Source organism: Mirounga leonina, unplaced genomic scaffold (genome assembly GCF_011800145.1).
Source record: "Mirounga leonina isolate KUSES-001 unplaced genomic scaffold, KU_Mleo_1.0 Mir_127, whole genome shotgun sequence".
NCBI lineage: Eukaryota > Metazoa > Chordata > Mammalia > Carnivora > Phocidae > Mirounga > Mirounga leonina.
Genome location: NW_023270316.1, coordinates 73,292,727 through 73,310,123, shown reverse-complemented (window position 1 = coordinate 73,310,123; position 17,397 = coordinate 73,292,727). Strand labels below are relative to the sequence as shown.

The following is a 17,397-nucleotide window of genomic DNA, read 5'->3' as shown; positions in this document are numbered from 1 at the left end:
GGAGTATGGGCCGGAGAAAGCTAGATGGGCAGCGTTCAAGCTACGCCTCCCACCCCATATGGCACACCCTGGCCACGCACAGAAGGGCGACTACAGGCGTGTGTGGAAGCAGGACTGAGGGTGTGGGCAGCCTGCTGGGCCATGAACAAACATAAAGATCACGTACTGAGTCAACGTCTGCTGCTTCAGAAAAGAGACAATATCACTAGTATGGAAGGATGACTTTTATTTCCATCCTAAATGATGATCACACCATTATTTAAACACATTTGAAAAATCCTGAAATAATTTAAACCGAAGGCACAGAACAAATCAAAATATTTGAACTATTTACGTTAAGATGAGAAAATTCAAATATTTCAACAGTAACAATAAATTATGAACAAGTTTCCATCACCAAATATCATTCTGACCAAAAACTATCATGTTTTGTAATAAAACCAAATTAGCTTAAGCTGAGTCTGAGATTTCCATGATAAAAATAAAGTCGAAAAAAGTGTCTTCTTTCAAAATACTCATTTTATCCCCAGGTTCAATGTAAGTATTTTATATACAACAAAGTAGCCATTGGGATATTTGTTGATGGATGGCCACGCCCCAAGAAATGATACATTCTTACAAAATGTTTAAAAAAATAGCAAAGTAGGATATAAAATTTCTATTTGGGGAGCAGGAAAAAAAAAACTTGTTCCACATCAATTAGAATATCAAAGCATTTCAATACCAAATTGCTTCAAAAGCCAATCACGTAACAGTAATATACTGTATGGGGCATTCCACTGCATCTTGGTTATATGTTGGCCGTACAGTGTAGCTAAGGGGTTGGACAAATCAGTAGCAATTACTATTGCCATTTCTTATTTATTCAAAAGCGGTATGTTTAAAAAAAAAAAAAAATCACTAAAAAACTAACAGGAATAATCGGTGACATGCTGCAGACACAATAAGCCCCAGCAATACAACTGCCAGTTTGAAAACAAAGTGGTCATGCTTCATAATATACTGTAGTGTTTTGGAAATACATTCTCTGATAATCAATACCATTTATTACAGAGGGCACTTGTCAAGGAGCTCAGATTCTGAACTAGGTTTCTAAGTGAAACTCTTTTCAAGTATGCGTAACATTAAGAAGGTAAAGAAATTTTGATTTTATTCGCTTCTTTATGCGTTCTTCCAAGGGGCAATCAAGTGGAATGAAGGACTAACAAAATGGGCTGGCTGTAGTTTTCAAAAGCATTTAGAAAAATAAGAAATAGCCTCGTGACCAAGAACTGACTGAAAGATATTAACATCTAAAACCTACTATTTTAGATAAAAATCCAGGACTTTCCAGTCTTTTTCTTGAAATAATTAAGTTCACAAGAAATAATGGGGAAAAAATAAGGATTTCTAGAACACTGAAGGCTCTTCTCGGAATGAAATAAAAAAAGTACACCTTCTCCTACACTGAGCCGCGATATAGGTGAATGTGTGTGGAATAGCAACACGGTTTTATCTTTAGTTTAACTACAGAAATCACAAAAAGCATGTCCAGCCAAGACTGCTGATAAGTACAATACAGACTCTAGAAAATGAATTTTAGCAAAATCTGCTTCAAAATTTCCCTGCATAACAAAACATTCCTTTGGAAAGGAATCTTTAATGCTTCTGGACTTCTGCAAGCAAGTGTGGCTTTTACCATCTCCAGCACTAAACTATAATTACCTCCCAAATGCCTCTGTCAATGGAAAACGTGACCTTTGATTATCTAGTATTCTAATTAATGGTACATTATTTTTTAAAAAGCTCTTTAGTAGTGTCAGACTTCCTTAAGAAATTAAAGGGGACACCAAACAGTCAGAAATACCACTTTATAAACAGTATGAAGTTCTGAAACGTTGGCACTGATGGGGAGAAAACGGGAAAGGGCTACAGCTAAACGAAGATGTATCCATTCGTGGCACTGGCCGCAACAGGGGCAGCGAGGGCCACAGCCATGGGCTCCACCGGCTCCCGCGCTCGGGCACCCGGCTCACTCTGTGATTCGGCCGGGAAAACCAAGGACCACCCCAAGCCCTCTAAGCCAGCTGGCTGGACCGCAGCCCGCGCACACTTCTTTCATTATTTTAGGTCACATTCTGACAACGGAGAGTCTGAATTTTGAAAACACGAGCTTATAAGGGTTAGTGGAAGACCAAGCTCAAAGAAACGTGGCTAACTGGAGGAAAGCCGTTTTACTAATAACAAAAGGACAATCTCAGTGGTTTTGGGCCCTGCAAACATCAGCTGTGTCTGTAGCTCCTAAGCAGAAACACAATCCAACGAAAGGGGTTTCTTTCCAAAGCCTAAAAAAGGAAGATGTTCGACTCACAACCGATTTCAAATCCTACACCAGGCTTCCAGGCCAGCAGGTAACTGTCAGAGTGACTTTGTTCCTCTGCTCCTTCAACATGGGAACTAGTGCGGAGTGGCTCATGCCCACCGTTGACAGGCCGTTGACGGCTACGATCATATCTCCACATCTGGCCAAAGACAAACAGAAATGGACTGTTAACTATCTTCATGCGATTAGAAAACATTATCCTAATGGAGATTTGTCTAGCATGAAATTCACAGTTTCACTTAATCATCAGCTGTCAATGGTGAGGGTGTATTTTCTACTTTGCAAGACATCTGGGGCTATTTTTAAGCAGCAAGATAGTCAAAGTGATGCTTCAGTAGAGATCTGGCCGGCACATTGTTTCTGTAAAGGGCCAGTTAGTAAACAAGTATTTCAGCCTTTGTGAACCGCATGGCCTCCATCACAATGACTCAACATCACCACTGTGGCTCACAGGCAGCCATGGAGGATGTGTAAGCAGATGAATGCAGCCATGTTCCGGGAAAACTTGATTGACGAGGAAGGACAAAGGCTGGGTTTGGAGCTGACCCCTGGTCAAGATTGTGTCCATCACAATAAACATAAATCACATTATCTGATTATCACAAGACTCACTTTAATCTTCCATCATAATAAGCAGGAGTCCCCAAGACGATGGTTTTAATGAAGAAAGGCTGATTGGTGTGGTTCTCTTCATATCCACCAACAATACTAAAGCCCCAACTTCCCAAGTAGCTTCTTCGTAAAACGATATCATGGCAGCTATGAAGGGCACTACAACGAACACAAAGATCCAGAACTAGTTAGTGTGGAGGCCTTTACACCCTGTTCACCTTTGTTGTTGTAACTCCATACTGATCACTGCGGGGAAACGAAAAAGGGCTACTTTATTTCCTTCTGAACACATTACTCTGACAACCCATTTTCTAGCACAGACTCAGTCCAAGGTAGACTGGAATTTCTCCAACATTTTCCGGTCTTCTTTTCCCAAGTGAACACACACACACACACACACACACACAGAGCTAAACACACCTGGTTACAGGTTACACCACAGAAAGTCGTATAAAATGATTCTGTGCCTACGTTTGCCCCCTGCACTGTCAACAATGTCCTCAATTCGGATATCCGTCTGTATCTACAGAGTTTGTATCTACAAAACAGTGGTACAGAAGGGATCCAGTCTGGCTAATCTCAGCACTCAAATGAAAGAAAGATAGAAAACTTTCTTTTTAATCTATGCGAGGAGTTATTTGTTGTTCTTTCCTCCTTCCCTTAAAATGCACTCATTTTAAGGGAGATGATTGACAAAATAGAGAACTCAATCTAGAAAACACTAATGAAAATCACCTCTTCCTTTCCCCCTTCCCTTTTTTATTTTTAACCAGGGACACTGAGACGCTTCAGTTAAAATGCCACTGTCAGTTGGAGGATGTGACACATTAGAGCTTGATGAATAAAAACTTAAAAATAAAAATAGAAAAAAAACCCCACCTAAATGATATAGAAAAAATATCTCTTTATATGAAAGAAGTATCTTTCATTTTTAGATGAAATTGGATCTAGTCATCTAAGGCAAGGTTTCCTGCTTTTAATCTATTAAAAAGATTTCTTAATAAAGCCAATTCTGTAAGCGATATATGAAATGCTAGAACTTTTAATCTGGTCCAGTTTCTTAGCTCACCAGTAAGAAAGGGCTTTTAAAAAGGCTTCTGGCATAGAGCAGGGTCAAAGGCATCAGCCTGGTATTTTAGAGACGATATAGGTTATTTTCATGATTCTGAATCTTCTGCAAAAAACAATCAAAACAACACAACACAAAACAAGTAACTGTTTTGTCTGGTACGGCCCTAGCCAACTGCAGAGGAAGAACCTCCCTTTTCAGAAAGAGCAGAGCTGCTACCGTATGTGATGTGAAACCTGCTTAAAGGAGGTTTCTGACACGTGGCCCTTCTGACATGTGGTTGTGAATACAGGTCTGCACACAACAGAAGACCCCCAAGACTCCACAGAATAGTGACCGTTGACTGACAGATACTCTTTTGATATGGGTGGACCCCAAAATTGATTTTATTCTCCTGTGTATTTTTCATCTGAAATATTCATTAGTCTTCCTGGTACACCCGAAAATGCTCTGAAGACAAGAGGTAAAGTGCTAACCGCAAAGCTAGCCTGGAAGACGAGGTAATGAGAACCAGAGAGGGAGCCCCAGCGCGGCACAGCGCCAGGGTCTGCCTGGCCACCAGCAGCGGTGCGCATGTGCGCGGCCACTGCGCAGCAGGGGAGACCACTTCTCACCCACTGGTGTGGGAGGGGGCCTTCCTGACACGCTAGGTTTCAAGGGACAGGTCAATGTATTGGGCTGCGTACTTAACAAGATAAATGAGTTCCCTCTGATGGCTGACACCTCACCATTAGGTAGCACGTCTGCAGTTTCTTAGCAACCATTTGAATCGATCCCTACAGGTCCCTGAGACATGAAGTCTATTACAGTTTTAGGCCTTTTTAGTCTTTTTCAACCAAGAGGACAAGTCAGAAAGTTAGATGACTGACAAATGAATTCCACTCATCCTTGCTTTCTCTGCTATTCTTTATGTGAAAGTACTTTTCTTTAGTAAATCATATAGAACTATACAACTGCTAGTTATTACAAATTACATCCAAATGAAGCTAGATGGCTCAGAAACTGGCATTCCTACTGTGTATTTTTATTTTAAAAAATCAGTCATTTTCATACTTGGCTCAAGAGTCAAAATGTTTCATCATAGTTCAGTTTTAGGATTCCTCTACACATTAAGAATCTAAAGTGATCTGGAAACAAAGACAGTAATACACATTCTTCCTATCTCAATACCAAATTACACAACCCTCAGGAGGTTGCACTTTCAGGACCAGACAATGACCAATTGCAGAATGTCTTGGCAGGTGACAGTCCCGAAGCAGTGAACTCTTCACTAAGGTGGTGAGGGGCACCTATTCTTGAACACCAATGGTTTCGCTTAAACGTCCAATAAAAACCGAGTTTTACATCCTGCCTTTTTAGGGAGAGTTAAAAAGATTAAGAAAGGGGTTTTGGAAAAGCTTCTGGAGTAGGGAAAGGCCCCACACTTTGACCTGGTTTTTCTGGTGAAAAGTGCACATGAAGTCTAAGCACGTATCAGAATGCATGGTGGTAAATGACAGCTTTTCTAAAGCAAGAGACTGCACATGGCTGGTCCACTTGAGAACCGTAATAGGAATGGACAGAACGGCTTTATTCATTTTTACAAACAGATACAATAAGTCTTCTTAGCCTAGTTCTTATTATTAAACTTACCTTAACTTACCTTTATTTTTTAAGAATGTTTTAATTTTTTAAAAATTAAAAAAAAATTTTTTTTTTTTTAAATTCACGACCCTGAGATCAAGACCTGGGCTGAGATCCAGAGTTGGATGCTTAACTGACTGATCCACCTAGGCACCCCTTAAATTTACCTTTTAAAATATAATATTCTAAGAAAAAAATACCATTTTCTTTTGTAACTTGATACGCCATTGCCACTTTTATCTCTGACCAGGGCCTTTTTCCCCCCTGGATGAGTGAATTTACCGTGTTACACACTGAGAAAGGTTGTCACTACGATTATTCCATGAAACCACCAAAACGTTGTCAGTACCTTGGAAGCCCAAGCCACATGACCCATGATGGGGACCAGGTGGCATCATATTCATTCTCACTGAAGGTGCCGGGCTGCTCTTCGGTGGCCTGGGATGCCTCCTCAACAATCTGGACCTCAAGTGCTTTCAGGACAACAGCAGGGGATGCGGCACTGGCTTTCAGCATAGCAACGGCCTCACTATGACTTAAATTGGTCAAATCAATGCCATTGATATTCAGCAATATATCACCTGTCCAAATGAACAAGAAAAATGAGATGAGCTACCAAGTCATTATCTTCCCTGTACATCCTGTTATTTGTAATTTTTTCACTTCTCTGTCATTGTTACGATACCGAGGGAAAATCCAATTCATGGAAAACATTCCAAAACAACTCAAAACTTTAAGATAATTTCATCATATATAGGAAAAAGTGTAGCTTGAGGCACTGTGATTCGACAGGAAGTCCAAATCATTAGACCTAGTTTTGCTATGTGTAGGACCTGGGCATGTTCACTTCTCTTCTTTGGGCTTCAGTGATTTCTATAGTTCTTTTCTGCTCAAAAATTATTTGATCCTTTGCTCTTAGAAATGAATTTGTAATATATCCTGTCTTATAGTTACGCAGTTTTATACATAAAGATAGCCCTACATAGTTTGCTCAGCGCGAACATATAAGAATACTTAAAGAGAAGAGATCCTTGGGCCTACACAAAGAAATGAAACTTGTGATTTGAACATCTTCTCTTGCTTGAGGAAGAGAAAAAAGTGTTTGTTGCCCTGCCAAGTAATATAATAAAAAAAGGGCAATGAGGATTATATAAAAGGTTAGGAAGGAAAAGATTAGTTTTGTAGGTACCAAGAAAGTCTATGGAAAGTCCTTCTCTCCCAATTCATCACTGATTTTTCAGATTATGAAAACAAAACATTCTCATTGCAGAAAACCTGGAAAACAAATAAAATTACCCTAAATTCCACAATTGGGCAAATAACATTTAAAAAAAAAAAATAGCCTTATGAAGGTATAATTCATTCCACTCATTTTAAAGTATACAATTTTTGGTTTCTAGTACAAACACATTGTTGTGTAACCGTCACACATCATTTTTAGATCCCTCCCCCCAAGAACCCTGTATTCATTAGCAGTCACTTCCCATCTCACTGCGCACCCCCCGCCCCCAGTCCTGAGCAAACTTGAACTATTCTACTTTATGTCTCTACAGATTTGCCTATTCTGGACATTTCATATAAATGCAACCAAACATGGTCTTTTGTGACTGGCTTCTTTCACTTAGCATAATCTTTTCAAGGTTTATCCATATAGTAGCTTGTGTTAATACTTCATTCCTTTTTTTTTTAAATACTTCACCCCTTTTTATGGCCAAATAACATCCATTGCATGGACATAATAATACACTGTGTTGATCCATCCATCAGGTAGTGGACATATGGATGATTTCTACTTTTTGACTATTATGAAAAATAATGTATAAGTTTTTGGGTGAGATGTACATTTTCATCTCTCTAGGAACAGAATTGCTGGGTCATGTGGTGACCCTGTTTTTAACTTTTTGAGGAACCGCTAAACTATTACCCAAAACAGTTGGACCATTTTATGTTCCCACTGGCAATGTCTGAGAGTTTCAATTTCTCCACATCTTTGCTAATATTACAATATTACTGTCTTTTTTATTATGTTCATCCTACTGTGTATGAAGTGGTTTTGATGTGCATTTTCCTAATATCTAATGACACTGAGCATCTTTTCATGTGATTTTTGGCTGTTTGTGTATCTTCTTTGGAGTAATGTCTATTCAGATCCTTTGCTCATTTAAAAACTGGATTGTCTTTTTTATTACCGAATTGTAAGAATTCTTTATGTACTCTAGGGCGCCTGGGTGGCTCAGTCGGTTAAGCGACTGCCTTCGGCTCAGGTCATGATCCTGGAGTCCCTGGATCAAGTCCCGCATTGGGCTCCCTGCTCGGCGGGGAGCCTGCTTCTCCCTCTGACCCTCCCCCCTCTCATGTGCTCTCTCTCTCTCTCATTCTGTCTCAAATAAATGAATAAAATCTTAAAAAAAAAAAAAAAGAATTCTTTATGTACTCTAGATAGGAGTCCTTTGTTAGATATAATGATTTGCAAATACATTCTTCCATTCTGTGGGTTATCTTTTCACTTTCACTATCTTTTTGCTTTCTTGTGGTGTCCTCGGTAGCACAAAAATTTGTGATTTTGATGAAGTCCAGTTTATCTATTTTCTTTTTTGTGTTGCATGTGTCTTGATGTCATATCTAAGAAAACCACCGACTAATCCATTACCTAATCCAAGGTCATGAGGATTTATGCTCGTGTTTTTCTAAAAGTCTTAGCTCTTACTTTTAGGTCTTGGATCCACTCTAAGTTAATTTTTATACATGATGGGAGGTAGGGATCCAACTTCATTCTTAGAAAAATAGCTTTTAAGACTCACTTTCCCATAGGAACAAACCAAGTGTATGGAGAATGCTCTTTTCACTACTACCACCCCTACCTCTACAAATTGTACAGTACTGGTGGGGGTAGGGGGGGCAGGGAATGTGAAATTATGAGTGAGTTAATCCCTAAAACTACGCCTTTTTATTAAGATTGTCTTCCACTCTACCTCTTCTGTGAGACCCCTCCTACATAGGTACTTTATCATATAAGTAACATCTGTTATTTTAGTGAGATAGTCCTTCAGAGTATCCAGTCTGCCAGGATATGGGAAGCGTTAATCTTTTAGAGGGTCTTTTCCAACATAAAATAACCCAATGATCTGAGTAAACATTAGAAAATAATGGAGACCTCATCAAACTGCAGCAACTTTCCTTCACATTAGGCCTTTTCCTAACCTTATAGAGGGGTTTACACTTACATATGGAAGGGACATTTTAAAGGATTAAAAAAAGTCCTGTTTAACAGCAAATTTTGTAGATACTTGTTATTTTTTAAAACATGAACTGAATGAAGGGAGAAGAGGTAGCGAAACTGGTCCTGACCCTATCTTACCTCGCTTGATGCGGCCATCACGAGCAAGGCAGCCATGAGGTGGCACACTGGTCACAAAGATGGGCAGTTCACCACTCTTACTTCCTCTGCCCCCAGCCACTGTCATTCCCAGGGACTCGTGTGGTTCCTTCTTTACAGTAATGTGTTTTTCTTGGCATGTAACACACTGGGTAAGATCCTAACACATGAGAGGAAAATTTATTGGATAATACATAATACATAGCTGAAGTAAAGTAAAGTAAACTGAAGGAAAAAGTACCATGGCAATGATAAAGTCATTTTTAAAATCACTTACTATATAAGTAATACACAGTTCTTCATGGTGCAAACACGACACCAAACACTGGGGATCACAATCTCAAACTTTGGACTGCTGTATTTTCATATGACTATTTATGGAACGGAAAAAACTCAGGACTGTTGACATATGGAAGTCAAAATAAAATAAGCACATCATTTGTATAATTATCTTGGGCTCCAAGATATGATCAATTCTACGAAAGTAAATAATGAATTTATTCTGAATGCATTCTGATTCTGAAGACAAGCCAATTAATTTTATTTCCATCTCTCTCTTCCATTCTTTGAAAGAAATGTTGACAGAATAGAACAAAAGTAAAGTGAGGATTTCATTAACTGCCAGAAAAAAGCTACAGATCTATCTTCTGTTTCTTAATCATGAGGATTATCAGAATGCTCAATCATGAAACAGGTGCAAATTGATCTTCAAAACCTTCATGGAAAGCTATAAGGATATGAGATAACTGAATTTTTTCATTAATGAAGAGAAAAAATTCCCAACAAACTATGCTCTCAGGAAAAAGCAATTTTTACTGACAGTTATTGTTGCTACTTATGGAGACACTCCTAGAAAAAAAGGAGAATTTAAAACATCACCTTTCTTTTTAATTAGAATGCAATAAAAAACAAGGTGTACATATGCAATATCAACATTAAAACAGCAATAGTAACTATCATGTATTGAAGATTTACTATATGTGTAAAGCGAATGGCTTTACATGCATTATTTCATTTTAATCTTCACAATGGTCCTGAATGTAAATCCTATTGTTGGCCCCATTTTACAGATGAGGGAACAGCCTTAGAAAGGCTGTTTTGTGATTTGCCCCACACTATACAGCTATATGTGACTACACTCGGATTTGAACTGATTCAAGTTAAAAAAATTATATACGCACGCATATATAGTATGTGTATATACATATACATGTATTCATATATGGTTTCTGTATGTGCATACAGCACGATGCACTACGTATATACTGGTTATATGCATCCACACTACAAGGGCACTAACCCCTTAAATGTAACATGGAAGTTAATGTCTCAAAAGGTTCCTAACACTTATCAACTATAAGAGCATATTACAGATAATAACTATTAACACGATTAACAATATCAACAATAGAACTAGATGAATTCTATTTATAGAACTATAACATTTCCTTTAGTGACACTACTTCAGAGCGGACAGGTACCTGTCTGTTAATCAAGCCCTGGAGCTGTAGGTGCACCTGCTCTTCTCTGGTCCTGGAACCTATACTCTTAAAATTTTATTAAGGGAACTACTTATAGTCAACAGCCTAGAGTTCCTAGAATTTTGACCTCATAGAAAACCTGTAAACAGCTAAAGGCGGTATGCTAGCCTTATGACATCTATGTTAGCATCCTTCAAAATTGGGCAAGACCCACGTTATTATGAAGACAATCCAGGTAAACTCAGTGGTGAGTACATTTATTTCAACAGTTTTGGCTGTCAGGTATTTAATCAATTAGAGGTGGTTGTTTTATTCCTCTATATGGCTGAGATGTATGCATCTTAGCCAAACTTCACAGATTACACTTGGTACACTTCACGGAAACTTCTAAGGGCTAAACACTGTATGAATGTTTATCCAAGCAGTTATGCAGAGGCTTAGTAGTAGACTAACGTGCACTTTAATTTTTAACAATGATTATCCTCTGAACAGGCTCTTTTGGTGAATCTGTGTTTGTTTTCCCTAGGAGACCTTTATTTTTCTAAATCAGGACTTGGCATAACAAATGCTATATGTTAACATTAAATTGTTAAATTAATGCTTAAAAGTACATTTCATGTGGTTGTTCCAACCAATCAGGTTTGTAGAGTACCTAGAATAAGAATTCAGCATTGCTATTTAAAACACTGCCACATAAAATTAAAGAATAAGAATTAGTAAAAAGAAAAATATATGTGCCTAAAACAAATAAAATGAGATAAACAGTTCTCTATATGAATGTTGAAATGATTAGTTTTTAAAATGTCTTAAAATTATAGTGTCTTCGGACACCCATATTTCAAATTACTGTAGAATTCATTGATATAAAAGATTCAATGATCAACTTTTGCCTTACATTATAATTCTTTAGGAATATGTATATATACGTAACTTGCAAAGCAAGGACCAGCTATATGAACAACTCCTATTCAAATTCCTTTTCGAAACAATAACTGCTTTTCATAGCCATCATTGTGAAAGGAAAATTAGAGGTTTCCTTCACACATTTCATCTTCTGTTCAAAAATAAGAACAAGTTTGTGGTTATAATTTCTTAGAAGTATTAAGTGAACCAAAGACCAGTGACAAGTCTATACTTCAGCTCAGAAAACCAGATAAACCCAATGGGCCGAAAACACTTGTGCCTTTAAGCGATGCTTTCTTGGGCACCTGTGACATTCCAGAGGTACTCTCTCAAATTGTACTTACATTAAGAATCCACTTTAAGCTAAATATGAGCTTCTAAAGTCATTCTCCTTAAGTAAAATTAAATTGCTTTACTACATAAAAACTTATTTATTGGTCTACTTAAAAACTATAGGAAGTTTCCTGTGTGCAATTTTCACACAGTTGGTAAACAGCATTGTTTTAAAATGTCTGGCCTAGTGGAAGTTGAGTTCAAATGAAAGATCAAATGAAGGAAATAATACTGAGAACACAGTAAAGTACCCCTGTTTTTTGATTTCTACTGATTTCTACATCTGAAGTGAGACAGCATCAAAATTCTTAGCATAGATAAATGACCCAGGAATATATTATAAAAGTAGTGCAATAGTAAAGATGCAGCAAAAAGCTCAACATAAGGGAATTTAAAATGATTTAGGGTAGTATTCCTATAAGCTATAACGTAAAGAGAAATGCTTTACATGCTTTGCATGTACCCTATCAGAATGTATGATTTATGCTTAATATTCACATAGAGAATTCTGTTGTTGTGGGCAACCTGCCCAACTGCTAAGTATGGACTTGTCGATCATTGTCTTCGTTATGCTTTTACAATCACATAACCAATTGTTGCATTTGAATGAGCAAACCAAGATAAATCCCACTTTAAAGGAGGACCAAACAAAGAAGTTCTTCTAGAAGACCAAATACTTCTCATCCATCACCTGGCAGAGGGAACTTCTTATTAAGAAACCACCCCTACTGGCTGAGGAACTGAGACCGTACAGTGACTCCCCAGGCAGCCCAATCCACATTTCACCTCCCAAACACTTGAGTGCACCTTTTCCAACAGAGTAACAGCCCTCATTTAAATCTTACCAGCTTGTAACAAGGACCCTTGAGGGTAGATGAATGAAAACATGCAAACACAACGCCTCACCTTATGTGAGCTGGGTCTGTTGTTATACAGCGGCTGTGCATGATGCTGGCTGCTACTCTGAGCTCCTGCGTCTCGGACAGGGTTACCAGGCTGGGATTTCCCTGGTCTAGCAATTGTTAAATCCACCCTCTCTCCACTAGCCTAGAGAAAACACACATACATAACCACCAGTCATTAATAATGCTTCTCACTTAGAAAATTATAGGGAGTGTAATTTTCAGTGCACTTTCATCACTGTACCAGAGCCTCACCTGAGTGGTGACTGCAGGCACCTGCTGGGTGTGGGCGGGGAGGGAGTTCATTTCAGGAGCTTTAAAACTTCTGCAGTTAAAACACCCACACACAGGCCTCTTGGGTAGGCCTTGCCTAACCCTGGAAATACCAAGGACATAACCAAAGCAAAGCAGTCAAAGGGTAACTGAAGGGTAACTGTCTTTCCGTACTTCTTTCCCCTGCAAGACTGACCTTGGCACTGAGAGAAAGAGAGCAAAGGAAAGAAGATAAAAGGAAGAACTGATTCAAAACTGGATTAGAACCCTTTGTGACTTCTGAAATAAATTCCAGGGTGGCTGCTTTGAGAGTGATAATCAATGAAACTATGTACAGCTTTGTTTCTGCTTGCTACAGGTTTAAATTAAAAATAGGATATCAGCTTAAACAGTCCTGAAAAGAATGATAACAAAGGTCCTGTAAAAGGAGATTAGTATTTATATACACTGCATACTGTGTGCGTATATATATCACACGCGTGCACACACACATAAATGTTATGTTAAATTATTTTAGAGGTTATGACTACCACCTTGAATTTAGAGGTCCATTATCTGTATTTATAGATCTATATCTGAAACACAGACTCACATCTATTGTATTTTTTAAAGCTATTTTATCTTTGCTTTTAATGTACAGCCCTGATCTATTTGATGCTAATTCTTGGTCATGACTACAAGTTCTCAAGTCTACTATTATTCCTACGGTAAAATCTGACAGCCTGCTTTCAAGAAGCTGTGGTGGAAAGTAGAACCCTCCCCCATGATTATAGTCAATACTGTTAAGAAAGCACTCCCTTTTCAGTTCTCAAGTTGGAAAATGAGTGAAAACCAATTTTTTTAAAAGATTTTATTTATTTATTTGAGAGAGAGAGAGAAAGAGCAGGGTGGAGGGACAGAGGGAGAGGGAGAAGGCAGCTCCCCGCTGAGCAAGGAGCCCAATGTGGGGCTCGATCCCAGGAGTGACCTGAGCCGAAGGCAGCCGCTTAACCGACTGAGCCACCCAGGGGCCCAAGTGATAACCAATCTTAAGGCCCTATTAAAAATCATTTACTTATTCAAGCATTTCATTAAACCAGTTTCAGATAATTCTTCAAAATAACTGAAAGAGTAACACTTCACATGTGGCCAGAGTCTGGGGACTTGATCTAACGGGTAAATGCCAAAGTAGAACATTTAGAATCCTGATATTTGAGATCCTGACACTTCCAATTATTAGATCACACAGTGTGAAGGGTGAGGAGCCCCTTTGTGATCTCATTTCAATGTACAGAATTGTTTGCTTTATTGCGTTAACACTCACCACCACCAAATACTCTATAATCAGTAATTCAGCTTTGTTGGAAGGCCGCTGCTTATGCAAACCCATTAACATTAACAAACAAATCCCTGATCTTTCTTGATTTCCTGAAAGACAAAACTCTGGGCATGTGATGGAAGTGGACATATAAGCTTTAAACGATGGTTCTACATTTCGGTTTAGGCTAGTTTTAAATAGACAGCACATCTAACACTTCAGGGTTTCAAATACAACAAAAGAATTCTGTTAAAGTCAAGATTTTGAAAAATGCAGGATGCCTAAATGACAATACCTGTATTTCATAAAAAAGTGGCATGCCCTATTGCTGGGAGTATATATTGGTATGATCTTTCTAGAGGGAAGTTTAGCAAAATGTCTTAAACTTGAAAACAAAACATTGAAGTCGGTCAACAGGGGAATGATTAAATAAGTTTTAGTACAACATGCCTACTATACAGCTCTATCACGATGAGTCTATTTTCAAGGTAAGAAGTCCACAACACTCCTGATGTAAAGAAAGGTTGGCAAACTGAGAATGTGCAAGATGCACGTGTCAGTATCTATGTAAATATGTACCTATTTATTTGCAGGCCTGTACAGAAAAATGTAACAATGTTCTCCAAAACATTAACGTCACTTTCTTATGAAGTTTAGATTGAATGTGATTTTAACTTTATTTTCTGTATTTTGTCTTCATTAGACATCCAGTACATGTTACTTTTAGAATCTAAAACAGTAAGATTTAGTTTTTTTCACAAAGAAACTTGAGCAATATATTTGATATTATATATATTATAAGGAATCTGTATCCTATTTTTTTAAACCTCAAGTCTGTGACATGAGACCAATGCCTGAATCTCCCTCCTAATGCAATATGGCTACTGGGTGTGTGGGGGGGGGTGTGTGTGCGTGCACGCGCGCAAGTGTGTGTGTATGTGTTCTTATGGTTATAATGAACCAAAAATTTGTGAAAAGGAGTAAGTTAAATGGGATTGAGATTGGGTTTTCTTACACAGTAGCTTAAATCTTGTTATTCAATTCTGTCTACTACACACATTTCTCAGTGACTATCAACCTACTTTAATTCCTGATGCTCGATTATGTTAATGCTTGATTTCCTTTATGTAAGAGTGTTTTCTTGTGTTTACTTAAAAAAACAAAACAAAAAACCACACACATCTTTGTTTCAACTTTATCACCGTAGGAGATACCCATATCGTTAAATGCTGTGGCAGGTTACAGAACCAGAAGATCTGCTCTGGATGATTTTCTACTTTATCTATATTAATGCTCTTATTGAAAAAAAATTTTTTTTCCAATAATAACAGTATATATACTGTTGAGAACACAAGTTACGATGTGTTTGAAATGCTCTGAATGCTTTATAAAAAAGGTGGGGCGCCTGGGTGGCTCAGTTGGTTGAGCGACTGCCTTCGGCTCAGGTCATGATCCTGGAGTCCCGGGATCAAGTCCTGCATCGGGCTCCCCCTGCTCTGCAGGGAGTCTGCTTCTCCCTCTGACCCTCCTCCCTCTCATGCTCTCTGTCTCTCATTCTCTCTGTCTCAAAATAAATAAATAAAAATCTTTAAAAAAAAAAAAAAGGCACTATAAAGAGTTATTCTTAATAAAAAATTATTTTCCCCCACTTGGATGGAGCTGAAGCAGAGAGGGAAATCTTTGTAAGATTTACAAGTAAGTAAGTACTTGTAAGTACTTACAAGTAAGAACTTTGGAGCCACAGCTCCTTCAAGCTTCGCTTATCTCACCTGTTAAATGTGGACAGCCCCGTTTTTATGTCCGGGCCTAGGCGGAGCCCAGGGAGCAAATGAAAAACCCATGTGAAAATGTAGAGCCTTCACTGTATGTAAAGAGCAAGGCTGAACGTCCATAGGGATACAGTTTTCCAGAAAGGATTCTACCTGCAATGAAGTTATACTATTGTGCATTTTGAAGGATTTCGGAGCCATGTTTGGCTTCCCCATGAAATATCAAATATCCCGGGGACTCTCATGTTATGAAAACAGACATCGATATACGGTAATAAAGGCTGAGCATTTGGAAAGAACATCTGGCGTGTACCTGAATGATCTGGGCGGCAAGCTCAGGGGTCCCATGCTTCAGGTCATGTCCATTGATGGCGAGCACTCGGTCATTGCTGCTCAGCCTTCCGTCCTGTGCAGCCAGCCCCCCCTCCAACAGGTCAAGAATAAAAACGCCTGCCTCATCGGTCCTTCGTACGAGTTTAATGCCAAGCTGTTCACCAGAGTCCCGTTTGTGAAGGACCACGTGGAAGACCTCTTCCCGTGGAGAGCTCCCATCGGGGTGGCTGTACGTCCGGTTCCCAAAGCGCCTCTCTCGCAGCACGGTAAGGTGCAGCGTGGTGCAGGGCTGGGAGAGGGCGGCTCTGGCATAGTTGTGAGATACATTGCTGATGTTACAGTTGTTGACCTGGAAGACAAGAATTATGACCGAAGTGTGACGATCTTTTATTTTCTCAACTTGTAGAAATGTTTATATACTATTTCCAAAAGAAACTAACTTTGGAAAAGGACACACAGTCATTATTTACAAAGAAAAGCACTCCAAAGATGTTTTACAATACACAGTTCCTAAGCTTCACTCACAATGACTAGCATGAAGTAGAGAACGGCAGTTAGCATCTCAGGCTTCAGTGATAGTGTTGAATCAGAGTCCTTGGTTCTGCCACGTGCTAGTGGGACGGATGTCTGAGTGTCCCCTCAGAGGTGAGATGGGTTTACTCTCCACTTCACGGGACCAGGAGGAGAATGCAGAGACAGCAACAGCATATGGCAAGGGCTAATAAAATACTAGTTCTAGTAGAACAGAAACTGAAGTTCTATTGGATTGAAGTGGCTTTTCCAAATGAAAAACACTTAAGCTGGAAAAAATACACTGAGTTTTATTTTAAGGACATTCCAGATACACAACCTGATCTCAGATCAGTGATTTTTTACTTCAAAGAAAAGCAGGTAATTACAGTTTCACTCTTAAGTGTTCAGCACTCAAGTGTAATATCTAATACAATAAACGTAACTCAGTACTCACAGAACATTTATTTACTAAACCTTATGGCCCTGAAATGAGTACAGTGACTGACCTTGGACATGTAACATCACTAAGAAAATACACCCAGCTTCCATTA

The 17,397-nt window shown here is 38.7% G+C and overlaps 1 protein-coding gene across 5 annotated transcripts in view; it reads right to left on the bottom strand.

The window, feature by feature from the left end:
- Window positions 1-206: 206 nt before the first annotated feature.
- Window positions 207-17,397, bottom strand: part of LNX2 (ligand of numb-protein X 2) — a 79,570-nt gene continuing 62,379 nt past the window's right edge. For 4 of the 5 annotated variants that reach the window (XM_035003637.1, XM_035003639.1, XM_035003640.1 and 1 more), the window contains 6 exons: window positions 16,314-16,682; window positions 12,666-12,806; window positions 9,025-9,202; window positions 6,016-6,247; window positions 2,975-3,133; window positions 207-2,501 (listed from right to left, as the gene is read on the bottom strand). In XM_035003637.1, the coding sequence (XP_034859528.1) occupies window positions 2,366-2,501; window positions 2,975-3,133; window positions 6,016-6,247; window positions 9,025-9,202; window positions 12,666-12,806; window positions 16,314-16,682 (1,215 nt within the window). In that variant the 3' untranslated portion in view covers window positions 207-2,365. The remainder of the gene's footprint in view (window positions 2,502-2,974; window positions 3,134-6,015; window positions 6,248-9,024; window positions 9,203-12,665; window positions 12,807-16,313; window positions 16,683-17,397) is intronic. The other variant, XM_035003642.1, reaches the window with a different exon arrangement.